At 40.8% G+C, this 24091-nt stretch overlaps 1 protein-coding gene across 1 annotated transcript in view; it reads left to right on the top strand.

Moving 5' to 3' along the window:
• Nucleotides 1–696: 696 nt before the first annotated feature.
• The window catches only part of CYBB (cytochrome b-245 beta chain), a 34444-nt gene continuing 11049 nt past the window's right edge, over nucleotides 697–24091 (top strand). Inside the window, exons 1-7 of the mRNA XM_081793366.1 lie at nucleotides 697–824; nucleotides 3135–3230; nucleotides 4737–4847; nucleotides 13219–13303; nucleotides 16072–16217; nucleotides 18286–18476; nucleotides 21798–21927. Coding sequence (XP_081649492.1) covers nucleotides 780–824; nucleotides 3135–3230; nucleotides 4737–4847; nucleotides 13219–13303; nucleotides 16072–16217; nucleotides 18286–18476; nucleotides 21798–21927 — 804 coding nt within the window. The 5' untranslated portion in view covers nucleotides 697–779. The remainder of the gene's footprint in view (nucleotides 825–3134; nucleotides 3231–4736; nucleotides 4848–13218; nucleotides 13304–16071; nucleotides 16218–18285; nucleotides 18477–21797; nucleotides 21928–24091) is intronic.

The raw sequence follows: 24091 nt of genomic DNA, 5'->3' as shown, positions 1-24091 counted from the left end.
TGGCTGGCTCAGTCGGTAAAGGGTGTGATGCTGGATCTCCGGGTTGAGTTTGAACCCCACGTTGGGTGTAGAGATTACTCAAAAATAAAATCTTAAAAAAAAGAAACTACTTTTTTTATAGGGATTGAAATGTTATAATCAAGTGAATTTATTTGTATATTGAATTATATGTGTGTGGGGGGGGTCTGTGTTTACACACATGTATGTATCAATTCATATGTACATATATGTTTGTCTATATATGTATGTGTGTATATATGTGTATGCACACATACACATATGTGTCTTAGAAAATTGGCACGATGTAAGTATGCTATAAACATCAACCATCATTATTGTTATTATTCTTCTCAATGAGACTGTAAAATGCTGCTCAGCCTGTCAAAAGATATTTAATGATTTTTACCCAGCACAGAGTCAGGGCTTGTTAAAAATTGGTACTTGATAACTAGTTGTCAAAAAGTTAATTCCGTGTGTAAAATCTGTACCATCATTGGACTGATATTTGTCTCTCAGTTGTGGAAATTGGTTTCGTTTCCTACTATATTTAGTTATGACTGGATTATTACAGACCCCTTTTCTGCAGTGTTTTTTTCTTGTGGTTTAAAGATTTAAAGTTCTTATGGAAACAAGATTTTCAGTTGACCAATGATTAGCTAATTTCTGATAATAGAAAAGGAAACTGATTGCCCCAAGGCTGCTGTTTTCATTTCCTCATGGGAAGAAGAAGCAGAGCAGAGAAGAAGGGCAGACACACAAAGCATTGATCCTCTGTCACCATGGGGAACTGGGTTGAAAATGAGGGACTCTCCATCTTTGTCATTGTAAGTACCCATGAGAGACAAATGAGAAGTTCTCGAACTTGTCTGGGTTCTCTCGGAAAATGAAATAGGGCAAAACTTTTTGTTTCTTTGTCTTGTTTCTCTGAGAAATTGTGTTGAAACTAATTTACTGTGTGAACATACTTCTAATCTGTAAGCCATAAGCCGGACTGAGTGCATTCTTCCAAACTTATTAATGGAAAGAATGTATCTGGGGGCTCACTTCACCTACTTTATTTCTTGAGTCTTTGGGAGTACTAAATTGGCCAGCATCTCACTGAGGGAGTAGAAGACATTTTATGTTAATGATCTCCGAGTCTAAGTTGTTTATTGGTATTTACTCAGAGGCAAATTTCTCTACTTTTTATGTGTTTATACCACTTAAAAATGGGTAATCGTAATTTTACACCATTTTCCAAATAACAGGTACAAGACTGGCTCATGTATGGAAAATTGGCCTTTATTCAGTAATTACACCAAAAATTATTGAAGGTCTCAACTTTCTTTTTTTAAAAAGTACTTTTTCTCTCTGATGTAAACTTGAGCTGTTTACGAGGTTTATAAAAATTCAAGGGAAAGTAATTGAAATAAACTAGACTCATATACACAGTGGATATATGATATATATTATATATATAAATCAATATAATCCATCTCGAGAAACAATTTTTGTAGGTGAGGATATGGCTAATTTTCAAATAGGCATGTTAATCTCTTTAGTTTTTTAACATAACAAAGATGAACTATTATTTTAAGATGGCAGTCTCGGCAAAACAATCACGGGCAATTGGGAAGACAGAAATGTGATTTATAAATAGCCTTTCCACTTGATCTTAGCCAAAAGGCCGAGAAGCGATATATAAATAGCCTTTCCAAATAGCCAATGGAAGTATTATATAGATGTTAAAAAGAACACCTACGACTGGAATTTTTGAAAGAATTTTTCATGAAGTAAATACTGAGTCTTTGAGTTGTACACACAGAGAGGAATTAGTGGCATAAATAAAGTAAAAACAAGAAATATCACGTCAAACAATTAGGCCAAACCAACGTTCTAATGCAATATAGAATTCTTCTGAGGACTCAGACCTGTTAACTTGATTTCTTACCACCATTTTAAGAACAGATTACTCCTACAGAAACCAAGTTCATGTTTATACTTTTAGTTCCTACCAGAGTTTTCCCCAGGAGATGGCCTCCTTCTAAATTACACACTCATACACCTGAAAATAAAGACACAGCTTGGAAAGCAAGAGTAAGAATGACAAGGTTAGGTAATGGAGAAATTGTTTTAGTACGTTCTTCTTAAAGAGAGATTGTTCTCAAGCACCTATGGACATTTAATAGCGTCAAAGCACAGGTAAGAAAAGATCACTATAGAGCTGAAGGTAGAGGACTGGGCAGTGTTACCATGTAGTCAGTTCTTGGGATGAAATGAGCAGTCAAAATGTAGAAGGGTCTCTTTTTTTTTCCTTTTTCATCCCCCCAAATGCCCTCCTTAGTGCCTGTCACCCATTTAACCCATCCCCCCACTTACTGCCCCCTCCAGCAGCCCTTAGTTTATTCTCTGTATTTAAGAGTCTCTTATGGTTTGCCTCCCTCTCTGTTTTTATCTTATTTTTCTTTTCCTTCCCCTATGGTCATCTGTTGTGTTTCTCAGATTCCACATATGAGTGAAGTCATATGATATCTGTCTTTCTCTGACTGACTTATTTCATTTAGCGTAATACCCTCTAGTTCCATCCTCTTAAAAAAAAATCCCATGCCCCTCACCCCCTCATTGATGCTTAATATCCCCTCTTTCAAAAGTTTGGCAAAACTTACCAAACAGAATTAAAGACTCCACATTTTACCTGTTGCGACTCTCACTAGCTGGGGGTTGGGATACCGTGTGGGGGAGGGAGGCACCCGTGAGAGTAGAACACGACGTCTTACCGATGCGGGGGACAGCACAGTAACATCTTCCTTTCCCTTCTTTTTTTGAGAAGACTCACCTGCCATTATCTATCTGTCTAAAGCTAAGAAGAAAAGAGGAGGCAGAAGAACAGAGGGGAGATAGAAAGATAACAACCTGGTGTACTGGCCAGTAGTAAAACAATCATGGGTAACAAGACAAAGTGGAAAGGTCAATTACAAGGTGTAGAGGCACTGTTGTGGGCAAGAGCTGGCTTTCAGCTGGCTACACCCAGCTTTCTAACCACCTTTGTTGAAGGCTAGACTTGGGGAAGCCCTGACCCTGGTCTGACACTGATCTTATGTGAAATCTGCCCAGTGAAATGTGGAATCTTTATGCAACTATTTCTCTTTGTGCAGCTAATATGGCTGGGGATGAACGTCTTCCTCTTTGTCTGGTACTACAGATTCTATGCGTTGAGAAGGACATTCTTTTACACTCAAAAACTTCTGGGGGTAAGTATAAGTCCCATCTCATGCAATATTGACTGGCTCACGTTTCTAATCAAAGATTATGGTTCATATTCCTTTCAACACTTTAACGTTTTTTATTTATTTTTGGGATAGAGAGAGACAGAGCATGAACGGGGGAGGGGCAGAGAGAGAGGGAGACACAGAATCGGAAACAGGCTCCAGGCTCCAGGCTCCGAGCCATCAGCCCAGAGCCTGACGCGGGGCTCGAACTCACGGACCGCGAGATCGTGACCTGGCTGAAGTCGGACGCTTAACCAACTGCGCCACCCAGGCGCCCCTCCTTTCAACACTTTAAATAAATGTTCTGACCAACTCGAACAGCACCATCAGCATTGCCCCCTCCATTGCAACCACCTGGGCAAGAAGCTTTAGGCCCTCCAGCGTGGGAGAAACAAAAAGTGTGTCAGAGAGTCCCAGTGGCATCCCTTCCCTCCCAAGGACTACTGTGCCACTGTTTAGTTTAAAGAAGAAATCTAATACCAACTCTGGCGTGGCAGGCAAGGTTGGAGAGATCAATCCAAGGGTGACATGGGTGGGACAAGTGAGTCTTCCCGTGTTCTTTAAATCATCTGACTCCTGACACTTTTGTGCATGGTGAGCCCTGGGCCTGGTAGCATGTTGTGAAATTGTCTTCAGGAAATAAGCCTCTCCCTACAGATGCAGCCTTTGAGGAACTTGCCCAAGGGTCGCTTTCACTGACTAGGCCAGCAGAGGAAGGCCCCCATCTTTCCTTGGATCCATTGCATTCTTGATTTCCTTGATCTGCCAGGGTTCTGCTTCATGACACATGAAGATAATTACGATCACAGCTGCCCCCACAGGAAATCATTTCTTATATCATGCTGAAACCATGAATTCATTACTTAATACTAATGATAATATGTATTATATATCACTTGTATAAATAATTATAATACATAATCATACTACGCTATTATAGCTATTGTTAACTTATTCACATTGATACTGAGGAGGAGGATTTCCCTTTTCTTCCCTCTCCAAAATAGGCAACTTATTTAGGCATCACAGAGAACAATTATAATGCCAAAGCATTACAACATACCAACCGAGGTTACTTCTGAAGTGAGTCTAAGTGCCAAGAAAATCTTTAGAAAGCCCCAGTTTCTATACTGAACCCTAATTAATGATACACATGCTTAAGTACTTAGGGGAAAGTGATGTCTGCTACTTACTTTGAAATGTATCAAAACTAAGCTGTGTTGATGGATAGACAGAGGGATGGGTAGATGGATGGATAGATACGTGATAGTGGAATCTGGGAGTTGGGTAAACAGGCATTCATTGTGAAATTACTTCAAATTCTCTTTATGTTTGAAAATGTTCACGGTAAAATGTTGGGGTGGGAGAGAAGGGCCAGATTAAAACAAAGGATCCCAGCAGGCCCTAAAGGTAAACTCTTAGCTCTGAAGGACCTTCCTCCTCAGATAACCTGATACCTTTCCCCACTCCCTATCCTGCATCTTCCAGATCGCACTGCCATTGGCCAGGGCCCCTGCAGCCTGCCTGAATTTCAACTGCATGCTGATTCTGCTGCCAGTCTGTCGAAATCTGCTCTCCTTCCTCAGGGGTTCCAGTGCGGTAAGAGCAAACATTTACAAAGTTGAATTTTGAAGTTTGAAGAAAAGCAAACTAATGGTTTGTGAGGATTCCAACCTCTGTACAATATGCATGAGCCAAGCCATGCCTGATTCTCCATTTTATTTGTATATTCATTGTTGATGGAGCTCCCTAGGACAGCCATTTAACTTGGAATAGACATAAAAACAACAACCCACCAACCTACACCTCAAGAAGAGCAATAAAACACTTGCGCACGTGTGCACACACATACACACACACACCAGACATCTGTAACATATTACGGGCTTTGTGACGCTGACATGGGATTTGGGAATTGATCTTACAGTGCCATATTTTTCAAAATATTTAAGTCAGAGAAAATCTCTTTGTGGATAGTGTCCCAGGCAGATGGAATCAATGAGTGATGAGTATAATGAGGGTGACTAAGAGGTGTCAAGTCCATGGAATTGAGGAGTTCAGAGCTTTCTAAATGCTCAGGGATTTTTTTAACCCTCACTTCGACAAGTTTGCGAGCCCCTAAATGTACTATGCTAGAAGAAATAAAATATTATGTAAGAATAAACTGTGTAACCTATACAATGTTATGTGAATTTATTATTATTATTATACAAAGATTAGAAACAAGGCACTTATAATCTACTTAGATCTGTGTACCCAAATAAATATGATACAAAGCAAAATATGATGGGTTCCACAAAACATTACACGTAAGGGGCTATATTTATTTGGTAAAGATGGCAACAAATACGGGCATATAGGGATAAAATAAGCACTAGGAGATGTAAATGAGAGAGAAAGACATCCTGCATGGAGAAAATGGAATGGGCCAAAGCACAGAAAATAGTGAGGAAATTATATTCTTGAAAGCCCCATATAAGCATGACATGTGGCTTCTCTTTGGATTTGTTGGCTATTCCTGGCCACACCAAACAGTGTAGCTAGGAAAAGTTAGGGATTGACGTCTTGGTGGGACCCATTCTACTGGATGATTAGTAACTAATAGCCTCTGTTTTTCTTCTTAATAAAATGTCTATGTTTTATATTAACTAGCTTTAAAATATCTCTTAGGTAGAGATAATTTATAGAAGAGACCAGGGAGCAATCCACTTTGATGGGGATGTAGGGATTGTAAAGGGCAGGTGTCTGAGGTAAGGCAGCAGAGGAGAGCTGGAGCTTTGCTGGTAAACTAGGACGTTAAATGTATAGCTGAGAAGTTAATACTTAATTTGGCAATCACGGAATATTTGGGGGAAGGAAAGTGATCTAAACTGTTGATAACAAGTAGAATTTGCCTTGAATTCTGCCTTGTTTTTCCTAGTCTTACTAAATTTGCTGGTTGATTTATAAATATAAGATGAGCAGGACACAGCTAACAGTAGACATTGATTACAAGGGTTTCTTTGTTTTTTATTTTTTTAATGTTTATTTATTTTGAGAGAGAGAGGGAGAGAGAGAGACAGAGCACAAGCGGGAGAGGGGCACAGAGAGAGGGAGACACAGAATCAGAAGCGGGCTCCAGGCTCCAAGCTGTCAGCACAGAGCCCAACATGGGGCTCAAACTCACAAACCGTGTGAGTCAGACACTCAACCAGCTGAGCCACCCAGGCGCCCCTGATTACAAGGATTTCTAAATAATATTCTCAATCACAAAGATCAAATTCCATTTGATTTCAAGTTCTATCAATGAGCCACCTAAAAACTACAGTGCTTGGTGTATTGTAGGTACCCAGTGAACATTTGCTAAATGAAACTCATGCACTGTAACTTTTTGTTTTTAGGAAGGCACGATTCATTTTTGTAGCCTTCCTCTTAGCCCCGTTTGAATACTCTCTATTTACAGGAAGTAAATCCTGAGAAACAGGCAAAGTTTTCACCAGGAAGGCCCATTAAGAAATCCTTGTTACCTCACAGGCCCAAATTGCACTGCCATTGAACGGCCATGACCCATGAAAAGCACATGTCATAATGGCTGCGTTTAGGCTTCTTGTGGTCCAGGAGGGAAGATCTTCATGAGGGTCTTCTAAAAGTATATATAAAAGTATATAGCAGCACTCTCAACAATAGCCAAATTATGGAAAGAGCCTAAATGTCCATCAACCGATGAATGGATAAAGAAATTGTGGTTTATATACACAATGGAGTACTACGTGGCAATGAGAAAGAATGAAATCTGGCCTTTTGTAGCAACGTGGATGGAACTGGAGAGTGTGATGCTAAGTGAAATAAGCCATACAGAGAAAGACAGATACCATATGTGTTCACTCTTATGTGGATCCTGAGAAACTTAACAGAAACCCATGGGGGAGGGGAAGGAAAAAAAAAAAAAAAGAGGTTAGAGTGGGAGAGAGCTAAAGCATAAGAGACTCTTAAAAACTGAGAACAAACTGAGGGTTGATGGGGGGTGGGAGGGAAGGGAGGGTGGGTGATGGGTATTGAGGAGGGCACCTTTTGGGATGAGCACTGGGTGTTGTATGGAAACCAATTTGACAATAAATTTCATATATTGAAAAAAAAAGAAAAGAACTAGAGTAATATTTAATATACTAATAATATTTAATATATTTGTTAATTATTTAATAAATAAATTTATTTATAAAAATAAATAAAATTTCATGGTTATAATAATTGTTTATTAATATATTAACATGTTAATAATATTTAATATATATTAAATAATAGAGTAATATATACTCTAAAAGTATATATTAATTGACCAAACCTGTCAACTGCTGAGTTGTCAGTCAACAAATATTTGTTAAGTGCCAGCTATATTCTAAGCACTGGGGACACATGGTGAGTAAAGAGTAGGATATGAATGGGCCATGAGCTCAAGGAGCTTAGAGTTTTATGAAAGAGAATAAACACGTGATTTCAAAGTTAGAAACAGTGATGTTCTTATTTATTACATATGCTACTGCCACCATCCTACTGGACATTAGTGTCAGCTCCTTTGCCTGAGTTCTGTAGATTCAAGGCTGGCTTTTGTACTTTCTCCCAAATTTCACATAAACGTCTAATTTAGGTGAGTTGAGTTCATGGCATGTGTGGTAGGACCAGGTGTACACAAAATAGAACTTTTATGTTTCTGTAGCGGTCACGTTAGAGAAAGTCATGTTATACCCCATTAAACATGCACTTCTTTGTAGTTCCATTTCTCACTTAAATTTTTTTTCTCTCTTAAAGTTTGAATGGAGCATAGAAATCTGCTGAGATGACTCACTGATCTCCCTTACACTTGAACGTTAGCTTAGTGAGATCGGGCAAGGCTCTAGGTGACAGTAACAGAAGAGAAACTTCCCTTTAGAAGTCAATGGCAAAAGGCCAAGAGGTAGTTCGGTGAGGAAGCCACGGGACATGACGGCAGCTTGGGTAATTAGGAGGCGGCTGGTGATAATTCAGAAGTGACTCAAAAGAATAAGAATGGTATCTTTGTAAGGAGGAGGGACAAAAAAGCCCTGGGCAGTCACAGGCAGCAAAGCCCTTCCTTCTCACCCCACCAACCAGCCGCCTTGCTCCCTTTTCACAAACGGCAAGAAATTGTATCTGGAAGCCCCATATAAGCATGTCTTGTGGTTTTTCCTTGGGATTTTTTTTTTTTTTTTTTTTTTTTTTTTTGCCATCCTGAGATACCATAGAGGGTAACTTGGGAAAATTAGGGATTGGTGCCTTGGTGAGACCCATTCCTGTCCTGGCCCATTAGTGACTAATGGCCTCTGTTTTTCCTTTCATGAGATGTACATGTTTCATATTAATTAGCTTTTTAAATTAAAAAAAGAATTTATAAGTTTATTTATTTTGAGAGAGTCAGAGACAGCATGAATGGGGGAAGGACAGAGAGAGAGGGAGAGAGACAGAGAATCCCAAGCAGGCTCTGCAATGTCAGCGCAGAGCCTGATGCAGGGCTCAGTCCCATGAACCGTGAGATCCTGACCTGAGCCAAAATCAAGAGTCTTTCACGTAACCTGTCGAGCCACCCAGGCACCCCTTTATTAACTAGCTTTTAAAAAAAAAAAAAACACTACCTATTAAGATCAGACTATTACCGAATGGACCTTTTTATCTCCCAAGCACATTTCTCCATTGTTCTGGCATTCAATTTCATTTTCTGTAACAGTCAGATGCTCAAGCTGATAGGGGGCATGAGAATCTATGGTTGCAGATTTCCCATGATCTATATTGATGATGATAAAGGTAGAACTCTGTAGAGACACTGTAGAGGCCACTTCAAAACTACTTTCCTTTTCTTCCACTTCAGCATGCAGGAGCCAGTGTATTTTCTCCCAAAAGTTTCAAAATAATTTGTCAGGAAGAAGAAAAGCAAGCAGCATGGCAAGTATAGACATGTGGGTAAATACCTCTCTATAGGTTTATAATAATCATCTTAGGTTCTAGACTAGTGAAAATGTAATTCATTTAACCAAATAATTACCAAGGGATGTTTTTTTTACAGTATATGATATATTACTCTGTATATAGGAAGATTACTCCACAGCTGGGGAGCCAAGCCCTACTCACTGAAAAGTTAAATCATGATACAAGAAAACCCTCAAATATTTATAAAGCACTTCTCAGTGAATCTATGAAACAGATCTATGGGGAAAGAACTACGATAAATATATAGGCAAGGAAGTTAGAAACTGAGCGTATTATTCAATGTCACATAGCTAGGTGTTAGAGCAGAGATCCAACATGGGTATATTGGATGGCAAAACTTGCTCTCTGAAATGTAATTCAGTACTGGTTTCTGATCCCGCTAATTGCCATTCTCTCTGTCTTAGGACTCCAATTTGTCTACCATCACCCCAGTAAGGGCTATAGTAATTATCTCTTACTATGTGACAAATGTCCACAAATTCAGTGGCTTCACACAACCCCCATTTATTAGCTCACAGTTTTGTAGATGAGAAGTTCAGCACCCTGCAGGTCTGCAGGTGGTTGGGTTCTCCACTCAGCATATCACAAGGCAGAAGCCAAGGTGCCTACTGGGTTGACTTCTCAAATGGAAACTCTGGGTTGAAATCTTCCCAGCTCATTCTTGTTGGCAAAATGCAGTTCCTTGCAGTTGTGGGACTGAGGTTCCTGTTTCCTTGCTGACAGTCATTCAGGGGCTGGTCACAGATCCTAAATGTCCCTGTATCCCTTGCCATGTGGCCCCCCCTCCATGTTCAAGCTGGCAACATTGCACCAAATACTTCTTGTGCCTTGAATCTCTGAATTCTTCAGTCTCTGTGTTCTAGACCCAGATTTAAAGGGTCATGAGACTGGTTCAGGCCCATCCAGATAATCTTTCTCATAAGGTCAACTTGGGACTTTAATTACCTCTGCAAAGTTCCTTTTGCCATATAATGTAACAAACTCATAGGAGTGACGTCCTATCATATTCACAGGTCAGGTCCCACTCGCACTCAAATGGAGGAGATTATATAATATCATTGGGGATCATCTTTGAATTCTGCCTACCTCGAGGACTTTAAGATACTATGGAGGAACCTAGTGATTGGGAAACAGGAAAAATATATTTCCTTAAAATTGTAAAGAGGGGCGCCTGAGTGACTCAGTCAGTTAGGTGTCTGGCTTTGGCTCAGGCTATGATCTTGCGGTTTGTGACTTTGGGCCCCACGTCGGGCTCTGTGCTGTCAGCCCAAAGCCCACTTCAGATCCTCTGTCTCCCTCTCTCTGCCCCTCCCCTCTTCTCTCTCTCAAAAACATAAACATTAAAAAAAAGAGAGAGGACACCTTCCTTACCTCGCCTTGACCCAGTAGGGTCACTGTAAATAGGCATCAAAAAATTCTTTAAAAAATTTTAAGGGGCACCTGGGTAGGTCAGTCTGTTGAGCATCCAACTTCGGCTCAGGTCATGATCTCACAGCTCATGAGTTCGAGCCCCGTGTCGGGCTCTGTGCTGACTGCTCGGAGCCTGGAGCCTGCTTCTGATTCTGTGTCTCCCTCTCTCTCTGCCCCTCCCCCACTTGCGCTCTGTCTCAAAAATAAATCAACATTAAAAAAAGATTTTAAAAAATTACATTAAAAATTTTTAACAATTTTTCACTAACAGAAATGTAAACTAAGTGATCTCCAACAGGAAACCCTTATTATGAGAGCCCGAGTTACTGCCCAGCTCCACCAATGGACTCTTAGTCGTAGCTGATGCTGTTGTGTCAAGCAACAGTTAGTGTTCCACTAATATTCCCTCCCCACTTCTGGTTCTGCAGCTCATGGGGCAGCTGCCTTCTGGAAGCCCCAGTCATTCTCTGCCTCGGAATTTTCTTTTAGCCTCTCCTGGGGCAAGCCTGAAATGCCAGGGAGTTGATGCCTTGGGACTAGCCCTCAGCCAGTGACAGATAGGAGTTGTTGGATGAATACCTAAACTTTGTAATCCCTCAGGTAAAAATGAAAAAAAAATCCTCTGGGGCATTTTCTACACAGTCTCTCAGAGTCCTCGGATCAGCAAGACTATGATGACATGATATATGTTTTGATATGATATGATATGATATGATATGATATGATATGATATATGATAGTGGTAGCTGATCTGATTAATATACCTTTCACTGGTTTCCTTTTCTTCCTAGTCTCACTTCCCCTGACATTGTTTTCTGCGATCACCTTGCAGCTGAGTACTTACACTTAAAATTCTCGTCTTGGGTTTTTAGACACATAGAAAAATAGTGGCGATATCTTTGCAATTGGTTTAGTGGAAAAGGGTATGAATGTTGAAGAAAATAGACTTGGATCCCAGACAGTGTGAGACTTAGCTTTAGGTTTTTTATCTGTAAAATGAGGATAATGATCCTTATCTTGTTGCCACTGAATGAGGTAATGATTTTGCATAAACTGTCTGGCTCACAGAAAACGTTCGATGAAACCGAATTCTTTGTTCCTTTCTCTGGAATCCTCAGTATCTTCCTCACTGCAATCCCAAGAACCTGTTGTCATGTTCCCATGCTCTCTGTAGATGTAGCTAACTGAGAGATAGTGGAATAAGCACAATTTTCCACACAACCACATTCTTTTCCTATAAAATCAGAAAATTTTATTGAAAAAATAAGCAAACCAAAAATTAAACATCTTCAGAATAAATTGAATGTGTTTAGAACCAGATGCTTATAATACCTAAGATTGTCTTTGGCACTCGGCTCTTCTCAAAAGGTTCTTTGTATCTCTGTGGCAGTACGTTTAGACTTGAGAACAAAACAGCCAGAGCGAGCATTTGACCGGTTTCTAGGAGGACAAAGCTTTGACTCAACCATAAAACAGGGTGTTTCTTTTTCTACTTTGGGCATTGACCTGAATCAAGATTCACACCCACATCTTCTAACATGCATCAGTAGGACAGTTACGCCAGAGTACTGACCAAAATACTATTTTTAATGTCAGACTAATCATGCAAGGTATGAAATATCAGAATACTGATACTTCTGGCATCCGATACTCTGGATTTAAATCCCAGCTCTGCCACTTATTAACTATGTGACCTAAGGCAAGGTGACCTCTCTACGCCTTTTTTCCTAATCTGGTATATAGTGATAAAAATGGTACCTCCCTGATAGGATTGATGTAAGAATGAAAAGTGTCAAAATGCATATAAAACACTTAAACCAGCTCCTTGCACAAGCTCTTTACAAATATTAGCTATTGTTATTTTTGCTATTATTATTTGTTTAATGATGTCTCCTTGTGATGTTTATCAACAGAGGCAGGTGGAAAATTTTTTCTCCTCCCATAGTGTGTGTCTTAGAAGGATGTTGTTCTCAAACTATTCACTTGTTCTAGAACTGTTCACTTGTCTGTGTCCCCATTAGACTTTCAGGGTCTTGTGAAATGCATACACCTTTTCTCTTGGAGGGAATCCTATTAGCTTGCCAGTATTCTGGGATAGCTGACACTTGAATCTCTCAACTGACTAACACTTAAGTTACTGGTTAACATCTTCTTGAGGATGAACCTTTGCTAACTGCCCAGGGTGGGACCGTGAGAGCTCACATACATTCTGGGGCAGGGGAAAGTGATGGAGAAGACAGAGAAGAGCTCTCCCCCTTCAGGTCCAGGTGAAATAGGCAGAAACGGATTGTAGGGACCTAAGGCTTGCTGGTCAACAAACCTTAGGCTTCTTGGGCTGAGCTGGTTGTGCCTGTGTGTGGTTACTGCAGGGACCTATCAGGTATGCCACTTACCAGCTGTTTGACCTTGGGAAGATGACTACACATATCTGAGCCTCAGTTTTTTCATCTGTCAAATGCGTCGAATGACATCGTTTTTAGGGTGGTTGTGAGAATGAAATGAGATGATATGTATCTACTGCCTGGCGCTTGGAAAGCCTTCTTGTTACCAATTACTATTTTGTTCTTTTCCCCTTAATCCAAAGTGCTGCTCAACAAGAATTCGACGACAACTGGACAGGAATCTCACCTTTCATAAAATGGTGGCATGGATGATTGCACTTCACACTGGTAAGCTTATTACCAGAAACTTGGAACCAGAGAGTTCCCTCTATTCCTAGATACCTTTTTTAAATTTGGTTTTTATTTATTTCTAATTTTTTTAATGTTTATTTTTGAGAGAGAGAGAGAGAGAGAGTCAGAGTGTGAGCAGGGGAGGGGCAGAAAGAGAGGGAGACACAGAATCCGAAGCAGGCTCCACGCTGTGTGCTGACAGCACAGAGCCCGACACGAGGCTCAAACTCATGAGCCTTGAGATCATGGCCAGAGCAGAAGTTGGATGTTTAACCAACTGAGCTACTCAGGCGCCCCTAGATACCTTTTTTAAAATAAGAGATCAGCCTTTTTAGGTAGATCAAGTGGTGATTGGATATGTTGTATTTTTTAAGTTTTAAAATTGAAGTATACATACAATATTATAATACATACAACATATACATATACAATACATATAATACATACAATATTATATTGGTTTCATGTGTATGACATAGTGATTCGACAATCACATACACTATAAAATGCTCACCATGATCAGTGTAGTTACCAATAGCACAATGTTATTACAGTATTATTGACTATATTCCCTATGCTGTACCTTATATCCCTGTGAGTTATTTGTTTTATAACTAGAAGTTTATATCTCTTAATCTCCTTTACCTATTTTGCCCATCCTTTCACCCCCAACCCCTCTGGCAACCACCAGTTTGTTCTCTGTATTTATGAGTCTGCTTCTGTTTTATTTGTTTGTTTGTTTTGGTTTTTAGATTCTATGTATAAATGAAATCATATGGTATTTATCTTTCTCTGTCTGATTTATTTCACTTAGTATAATATCCTCTCTAGGTCCATCCATGTTGTTGCAAATGTCAAGATCTCATTCTTTTTTTATCGCTGAGTAATATTCCATATATATATATATACATGTATGTATATATATGTGTATATGTATGCACATACATGTACGTGTGTGTGTGTGTGTGTGTGTGTGTATATATATATATATATATATATATATATATATATATATAATAGCGTCTTCTTTTATCCATACCAGATGGTTGAATTTGATTTTTAACTCTGCTATTGGACACTTAGGTTGCTTCCATAGCTCAGCATTGTAAATAATGCTGCTCTAAACATAAGAGTGCATATATCTTTTCAAATTAGTGTTTTCATTTTCTTTGGGTAGAATCCCTGGGTCAGATGGTACTTCCTTTTTGTTTTGTTTTTTTGTTTGTTTTTTTGAGGAGCCTCCATGGGGTTTTCCATAGTGGCTGCACCAATTTACATTCCTGCCAAGATATGCTGTACTTTTTGAATGCATTCTGTTAAAAAATATTCATCACTCTTTCTTTCATCCCACTATTAGGATTTATTCAATTCCTAAAACTTTTTTTATCTTAGGCTCTTCTGACAAAATCCCAGCGTCTTCACCCTTTTCCACTCTTTTTAATATAAAAAAAAATTTGTTAGTTCACAAACGAGAGCTTTTATTTATCCATTACAAAAATACTAGGTTAAACATTTAGATTTATGGATTTCTTGCAGTAATGCTGCAGGGGCCACAACCCGTAAGTTGAGAAGATATCTTATCTTAAGGGTAAGGTAGCCCTTATCAGCTAAGCATCTTCTTTATTATTATTGTTATTATTATATATAATAGGTATACATATGTATATATGTATGCTATATTATGTGTTGTTATTATTATCATTATTAAAGTGGTGGTGTTGGCACAAGGGATGCATCTGGAACCCTTACCAAATCTCCACTAATTCACTTAATAAATAAGGGCTGTGCCAGGCGATAGTCATGCACACAGGCATGGTGATAAACAAAGGAGACTTTTATTCTGCCCTTAAAGAGTCTATCCCTAATTTGAGTAAAATAGGCTTAGATTGCAGGTGTTTAACTGGGCGTCTCTTCTCCTATTAGTAGATCATGAAGGCTTTCTGTGGCAAACAAAATGGCTCAAAAGCAAAATGCATGATAAAATCTTATTAGAATGTAACATAGTGTAATGGTTAAGGGCATAGATTTGAGTGCCAGATTGCTTGGATTTGATTCTTAACTCTGCTACTTCCTAGCTTGGTGATCTTGGGCAAGATATTTAAGTATTCTATGCCCCAGTTTCCTCATCTGTAAGATGAGGTGATGATAATCGTCCCTACATCATTGGATCAATATAAGGATAAAGTAATTAAAGGCATGTATAACAGTTCTTGGTACCTAGTAAGTTGTATGTTAGTGCTTGTTAAGTAAGGAATGCAATTTTTAAGAAGATATTCACTGTTATGGCCATTGGTTTATATCAGATCAATAAAATTTGTTATCTTTCTGGAGTAATGTCAGAGTCAGGTGAATGGGTCCGCTAAAGGCATATATTACATGAGAGTCTTCCTGTTTGAACATAAATATATCAGGGGGAGAGAGGCAAAGAGAGCACATCCAAATATCCTCAGAGACCAAGGTTACTTTGTAGAATCTCAGAACTTGATCGGATCTTTAGGATGGTGTCGTTTTGCACCTTCATTTCACAAATGAGGAAACCAAGACCAGAGATGTCAAGTGATTTGTGTATGAGAGAGTAGCTTACTGACTCGAATTGTCTTGCCCCTGTGGCCTGGAGACCCAGTTCTTATTTGTGAGTGTCTTGGGCCATCCCTGGGTCTCCTTATAACTTATCATAGAGTCAGGGGCTATAGGCAGAAACCCAGCTCATAATAAAATTGTACATACCCTTCACCCTGTTTGTTTCTCTTCTCTGTCCTCTTCAGCGATTCATACTATTGCACATCTGTTTAATGTGGAGTGGTGTGTGGATGCCCGATCCAACAATTCTGATCCTTATTCAATAGCACTCTCTGACCTTGGAGATAAACCTAATGAAACTTACCTCAATTTTGCTCGACAGAGATTCAAGGTAAGTCTCCTATTTCCTGATTCAGATGTTCCCTAGACCATTAAAACTGAGGACTAGATTTCAGTGAGTGAAGAACCGCACTTGGCCAGAACAACAACAGTGACAAAAGTTGACCATCAGGGGGACAGTTCTGTAGTTTCTAAGAATGTGGGTACAGAGGAAATGTCTCCCACACTCCCGACCCCACGTGTGGAGGATCTCTAGAAGTTTTCCAGCTCCTTAAGCTCACCTGTGGAACCCGGAGTAACTCAGGCTCACCCATGACAATGCCCACCATCAAAGAAAGACAGGAACACACATCCAGTCAAACAAAGTTGGGCTTATTACTTACTGCGGCAAAAGAGGCCTTGCACCATGAGAAAGTCTGGGACATTCCGGGAAGGTGTTAATAGAGGCTTGTTAATAGAGGACATGGACTTGTGTAAGGTGGTTCTGGAGGGGTGTAAGAAAGCAAAGATCTGCTCTGGATCAGGTATGTTCAAGAATTGGGGGTCTTTCTAGGATTGGGTATCTTAGGAATGTTTCTCCAGGAGGCAGAAGGAATAGAATGGGGCTAAATCTGTAATTGGTAAAGAAGCAGCAGTCACTTGTGTTGTTGTCCCGGCTGAGACATAATTCTGGAGTGGTTTTATTTTTGTCTCACTCCACCACAGTCACAGAATGACCTCGTCTGATGCGGGTGTTCTATGCACTTGGTTATGTGAAACAGGGAACACTCCGGCCTCGGTGTTAGTATGAGGCTGGCCACTGACTGACAGCTGTCAGAGATGCTTTTCTTCTCTCTTGCCTACAACATCTGAGGGGTGGCCTATGTCTGCTAACCACCATTCCGTGAGAAGTCAGGTGCACTGGGAGTACTCAGCAGTCTTCCAGGGGCAGCCCTTTGGGGCATCCACGGCAAGCCCTGCTTCCCTTCCAACAGTGGCTAAAGCTCCAAGTAAGTCATCCTCATGTGCTCAATGGCTTGGGAGGATGGCTGAGTCAAATTACTATACACCCAATTGCAAACGTGTTTCCTTGTGTTTAGCAGTATAAGAAAAGCCCCTTAATTTTGCAGAAATAATTCTCCTCGGGCTATCGTGAAGAAAATACTTGCATCAAAGAAAACAGAAATTCTTTTTCTGGAATGTCTGGGATAATTTTCCTTTTGTGTTGTCCGTTGTTTGCACAGTGATGTGTAAGGAAGGCAATGTGACCATACTAGGTGGGCTGACACTGTCATGCTCTGCCTGGATGTCTCTGGACCACTTTTACTCTGTGCTCCCACACCTTTCTGTGTGTTTTCACTTTTGATTTCTGAGACCTGCGTTTCTTCCTCAGAGGACCACTCTGGGGCTATTGGAGTCCCTTTGTCCACAAACTCAGAGAACTGAAAGGGCCTGATGGCTACCTCTCTGAGGGCAGCCCTAGCCAAAAACTGATGGGGGCAGACCATGAAAGCCCATCCTCCTTGTCTTGAGTCAGGATGAACTCTGACATGTGACTGAGTGTCCACAGTTCCTCGGCAGCATCAGGTGGGAGCTACCCTCTATATAAAAAAAAAACAAAACAGCCTGCGATCACCCTCCTTCTTTGACTTGTTCCTCTTTTGTGATCTATCACCCATCTTCTGACCAGTCTCTTCCTGGACCACATGCACCCTCATCTCAAGGTCTACCTGCTTCAGGGGACCCCAGCCTAAGACGTCAGGCATGTCCAGAATACATTTGCAAAACAAAGTACTGTGGTCCTTTCCAAACCAAAGGGAGAAAGCGCTTCAGACCCTTTTAGGGCATCTTCTCCTTGGCTGATTTCCTTTATTCGATCCTCCCTTACAACTATTTCAGTGTATCAGTTAGTACTTCCCATGATACCTCAGCCACGTAAATGTTTTCAAATTGAGAAATATCTATTCCAAGTCTGTATCTCTCTCTAGAGAGGAAATACCTATGGCCCTATACACTGGAAAGTTTATAAATAGGTAGTCCTGCATTTGAGAGCCTACCAGTAATGTGTGTGTGTGTGTGTGTGTGTGTTCATGTGTGCGTGTGTGCGTGTGTGTGTGTGTGTGTGTGTGTGTATTTTACAGAATCCTGAAGGAGGCCTATATGTGGCTGTGACTCGGTTGGCAGGCATCACTGGTATTGTCATCACACTGTGCCTCATATTAATTATCACCTCCTCCACCAAAACCATCCGGAGATCTTACTTTGAACTGTTTTGGTACACACACCATCTCTTTGTGATCTTCTTCATCGGGCTCGCCATCCACGGAGCTGAGTGAGTGTTTAATTTCCACCGTCGAGTACTTTAAGTCCTTCAGTTTCCAGGTGTGATGCTGTTAGAGGCACAGTGGCCTCCTTGTCTACGTGTGGGCAGCCTGTCTGCTGATAGAATATGAGGGGACAACAGGGGTCAGTTTGAGAGAGACCACTCCGCAACATTTTAGTTTCTTCCGCCTGATTCATACCTATTATTTCTTTAGTTATTTAATAATAGCTATTATTAATGCAGTTATTTCTAGCAAGCTTGAAAAATGCACCAAAGTTTGAGTGTCTTTGCAAGTGTATAAGACATGTTAAGGGTGCTGGAGGGGTCTTGGATGTCTGCAGTGATGTTTCTTATGGTTTAATCGCTAGGAAATTAGTCCAACTCCCAAACTTGAGGGGCTAATGATTAAGCAGGTGAAAGCGTTTGCTGTAGTTCAATGAGTTTTGATTCAAGCTGGACATTTATTGATTGCCTACCATGTTTGAGGGCTGATCTCAGGTACTGTGGGGGAATACTAGAAGGAAAAATACATGGTTATTGCCTTCCAGCCTTCTAATATGATAAAGGTAAGAGCTCTCTTCTATTGAGCACTTGTTATAGACATGAAATGTTTCTTTTAGGTAGAGATGCTCTCACAGCCCCATTTCCTGGGGGAGATTGTAGACAAGGAAACAGATTAACAGAGGTAAAATATGTAGCCCAAGTCACCCTGTTTGTAGAGCACCCTGTCAGCTGCTCTAAGGCAGGCTGTGACAAATACTCTCATAGAGACTCAGTGCCTGCATGTGTGGTTGGGACAGTTCCCTTATTGGGAATCCTATTTAATATCAGGTTTCCTTTTTATGCTATTTCACACCAGCTGGTTCTCACACCTGCACACAAAAGTAGGCGTGGGGAAGTTCCCTGGTGGGTCTGAGGCTCTATAGCTAAGCATGAAGGGAGTAGATACTCAAGGCTCAATGACTCTGCTGAGAGCCAAGTTGGCCTAGAGGTGATTAAGACCTGAGTGTGAAAAGGGGAAGAGCAGGAAGGAGCAGCACTGAGCAACTACTTGTGTGCATTCTTAATCCACTTGCTGACTCCGACCCCTGATCAGCTCTTAAGCACCAGGAAATCTGTGTAGACAAAGAATCTCTTGACTTTCCTGAAGCAACTGAAAATCTTTAAATGGGATATGGTCATAATCCAGCTGTTTCAGAGAATCCTAGAGAAAACAAAATGAATCTCTCCCCATCTCTAGTTTAGTAATTCCGGCACTTTATGCTTGTACAGTTTCTCAACTATACATTTTCCTTTGGAGCAGGCAGAGGAGACGGATTTACCCCACTCTCCATCTGAACAGAATCTGCTACGTACATTGGTTGGCTGATCGCTCACAGTCTCCTGGCCAGGCAGAAGCTGAGCTAGGATTAATATCCAGGTTTTCTGACTTCTGGTCCTGGCAGTGAGAAGACGGGAGAATCCCCTCCCCCCTTTTTTTTCCTCTCACTTACTCCACATGTGAACTTGGGCATTAGAAACTTTTTTTTTTCCAACATTTTTTTTTTATTTATTTATTTTTGGGACAGAGAGAGACAGAGCATGAATGGGGGAGGGGCAGAGAGAGAGGGAGACACAGAATCGGAAACAGGCTCCAGGCTCCGAGCCATCAGCCCAGAGCCTGACGCGGGGCTCGAACTCACGGACCGCGAGATCGTGACCTGGCTGAAGTCGGACGCTTAACCGACTGCGCCACCCAGGCGCCCCTAGAAACTTTGATAGTTATCATTTGTTAGACTCTTACTTTGTGCCCGGCATTTTTTATGCATCATGCCGATTGATTACTAAAATAAACCTTTAATTAGGTATTATTATTACCTATTTTACAGCTAAAGAAACTGAGGCTTGGAGGAAGTTCAATAACTTCCCAAGGCCACCAAACTAGCAAGCGGTAGACGTGGGATTTGAAACCAACGCTGTCTGACCTAGGCCCAGAAGTGTTTTCTCCAAATCATTCTGCTTCTAGTTGCTAGTTTCTCTAAGCTTCGGTGTTCTCATATGTAAAATGGGGGTGCTAATACTTACCATTCAATCTTGTTATGAGGGTCAACTGAGATAATTTGTGTACAGTGCCTTTCCCCAGGTCTGGCACAGTAATTCTCTGCCCCCAAACGTAAGGACAGAAAGGGATGGTTAACAGCCTTGAATTAGAACAGTCACAGGAGCCTCTGCTTGGCTCAGTCGGCTAAGTGTCTCACCCTTGGTTTTCGCTGAGGTCATGATCCCAAGGTCGTGGGATCGAGCCCCGTGTCAGGCTCTGTACTGGGTGTGGAGCCTGCTTAGAATTCTGTCTCTCTCTCTCTCTCTCTCTCTCTCTCTCTCTCTCTCCTTCTGCCCCTCTCCTCCTCTCTCTCTGTCTCTCTCTCTCTAAAAATAAGTGTTAAAAAAAACATTTGCAGAATGTACCAAGTGGCACAATAAAGTTTAGCTCCCCCATAGAAACTATTACAAAGGGCCTTTTGTGCCTCTATTCTCACATATTCTGAAGACCCTGCAATTTATGTTCCTCGAGGTCAGGAACCTGACTTACCTGACCTTGTGCCTCCCTTCCTCTGTTCCCACTAAACCCACATTGTCTTGTGTGTTAGCAGTTGCTCAATTACAGTTTATGGAATTGAAATGAATGGGCTGTGGGCACTTCAAAGGGCACACCATTAGTGCCGATGTCTGTGAGAATGTCATAATCTCCACAGAGTCTTCTTAAATTGATAAAACTTTTTGGTTCAATTTAGGCAATTTGAGTTTAACCAATGAAGCACCTGGACTAAGCCTCAAAGCTACTGTGTATGAGTGTATGGACTGTCAACTACACAAGGGTGCCTGTCCGCAGGGCATAAAATTAGCCCACGCTTTGCTGGCCATGCTCTTTGCCTCTAATACTGCCCTCTCAGAGGGGGCGTCTTTTTCTAATTTGCACCAAGGCACTGTATGGGCTACTCATTGCTCTGTTAGATTTACGGTTTTCCTGTTTCCGTTTGTTTATAAATGAAAGTAACACTCGAAACGGAAGCACACATGCTCCCTTTAAGAAAACACATATTAATGATCCAAAACTTACCCTGTACGATGTTACCTATACTTTGTGCCATTGTACATATCTTTTTTCTATTGCTGAAGAAGACATATTTTCTTTCCCTTCCTCAAATCTATTCAGAGGGGTCAATAAGATATTACTGGTAAATGGAAAGTACAGGATTCATATTAGAATACTTGAAATATGCCCAGAGTCTCAAAATACTAAAAGCTTGATTTCTCGCTGCTAAACCATCCGGACTTACATTTCCTCCCCAGGCGCATTGTACGTGGGCAGACCCCACAGAGTTTAGACAAACACCATCACGAAATTTGTGAGAAAAAGATCTCAGAATGGGGAAAAATAGAGGAATGCCCAATCCCACAGTTTTCTGGGAACCCTCCTATGGTATGTACAATTCATTGTTACTTTTACGATTTCTTTACCAACCATCTTCAAACTGTGTCTAAGAAATACGTACAAATGTCATAGAGCTGTCCATTACGAAGGCCATGGAAGTGCTAGAATGTTATGTGTCTAGTTTTTTCTGCTACACTTATTGTCTAGAATTATTTCTTGAAAAATAAGGATTGCATTGGTCTGTTCTGAACATCCTGATCTAAAACTTGAAAAAGGATTGTTTTTGAAAGTGCTGTTGGGGTTCAAGAAATTCCATCTCTTCTCTTCTGGATATGAGGCCATGATAGCAGTTAATGATTTCCAGAGGGATTCCATTCTGAGCTGAGTTGGATGACTCAGATAGTCACTTAGAAGGAGCTATGAGCCTCTTTGGATATAAGGTTCCTACCAACACCCAAAGGCTTTGCGTATAGAGCAGGAGTGTGGCAAGGGTGCCCATGGGAAAACATGCGGGAATATTAACTCTCTGTTCAGACCTCCTGTTGGGTGCTCTGCACAATTCCATTTTGTGTATTCTCAATATCTCTGCTCCACTGAGTGAGAAGTGGGCCCTGTGTTCTTCATATCTTTTCTTCCATTGGCAGGCAGTATACTCTATTGGTTATCATGCTAACCGTTGGTATAAAACTAGGCAAAAATCAACATCTGTATAGGGCTTCTGGACAGGATTATAATTTTTTTAAACACAGTGTAACAGAAAGGCAGACGTCCCATCTCATTTTCTCCTTAATTTTTTCTACTTTCCTACTATAACAGTTTTCTTCCTCTAAGACACAGTATGCTGTCCAGGGGCTTAACATCTTGAAGTAACCTTGCTCATTAATGAAAGCACCAGACGTCTCAATGCACTGCCCCTCTACATACAGACATCAATAGAAAGGAAAAAAAAAGGAACTGTATTGCAGGCCCTCATATGGTTTAGGGGAAGGCACATTTCCTTGAAGACAGCTGGAATCAGAGTACTACCTTAATAGGCATCTACCTCAAAGGAGCTTCTGGGTTTCTGGGATTAGAGGCAATGTCCGAGACCTGGCTCCATTCAGTGGGGCCCCATTGTGGCACCCAGGAAATAGATGGATGATGCTAGGATTTTTTTTAAATTTTTAATGTTTATTTATTTTTGAGAGAGAGAGAGAGTGAGAGAGCAGGGGAGGGGTGGAACTGGACAGAACTGGAAGCGAGCTCCAGGCTCTGAGCTTTCAGCACAGAGCACGACACAGGGCTCGAACCCACGAACCGTCAGATCATGACCTGAGCCGAAGTCGGACACTTAACTGACTGAGCCACCCAGGTGCCCCAGATGTCAGGATGTTTTAAAAACCTGTCCCATGACGGGGCACCTGGGTGGCTTAGTTGGTTAAGCATCCAACTCCTGATTTGGGCTCAGGCCATGATCTCACAGTTCTGTGGGTTCAAGCCCCGTGTGGGCTCTGTGCTGACAGCATAGAACCTGCTTGGGATTCTCTCTCTCTCCTCCTCTCTCAGCCCCTATCCCACTTTCTCTCTCTCTGTTAATAAACATTTAAAAAGTTTAAAAAATTAAACAAAAAAACCTGTCCCTTGAAAACAAAGGCCAGCAGCAGAATATTTCTAACTTTTGGGGCAGATATTCAGGTGCTCTCAACTTCCAATAACAAGTTTCTTCAAAAAATTTAATAGAAAGACCATATGTGAGACTTTGGAATTTTTTTTCTTTCTTGGAATCCATTCTGGAATGCCATCTTTTTAAGTAATGTTGCCTTCTAAAGCTCTTGGCTATTTCAGATATTAAACTAGGAACCTAACTGACTGTGCCCCAGGATGGATCTGTGTGTCCTAAAGGTTTTTATTATAGCCAATAATAGTACAGGGTAACTCCAGTGTTATGAAACACTGGAGTTTCTGACCAGAAGGGGATCTAAAGAAATCTAAAAGTCTTTGGGCTTATCCCTTTCAGCAGGTACATTGCATAGCTCTGAGAACTTACCAGGATATTGGAGAAACAGCTGCATTCTTGCATAAAATTTCTTACCTTGCAAAAGATTAAGGTTTGACTGCATGGCTGAGAGAAAGCAACTTCAATGTTGCATTGAAAAATATGGTGTTGTTGAAATGGTATCCTTAGGAGAAACATTAATTCTGAAACCAACCTTGCTCTGCTGTAAGGTTATTG

The sequence above is a fragment of the Panthera onca genome, chromosome X (genome assembly GCF_046562875.1).
Source record: "Panthera onca isolate mPanOnc1 chromosome X, mPanOnc1 haplotype 2, whole genome shotgun sequence".
Lineage (NCBI taxonomy): Eukaryota > Metazoa > Chordata > Mammalia > Carnivora > Felidae > Panthera > Panthera onca.
The sequence above is the reverse complement of the archived record's forward strand: the minus strand, read 5'-3'. Positions and strand labels throughout refer to the sequence as shown.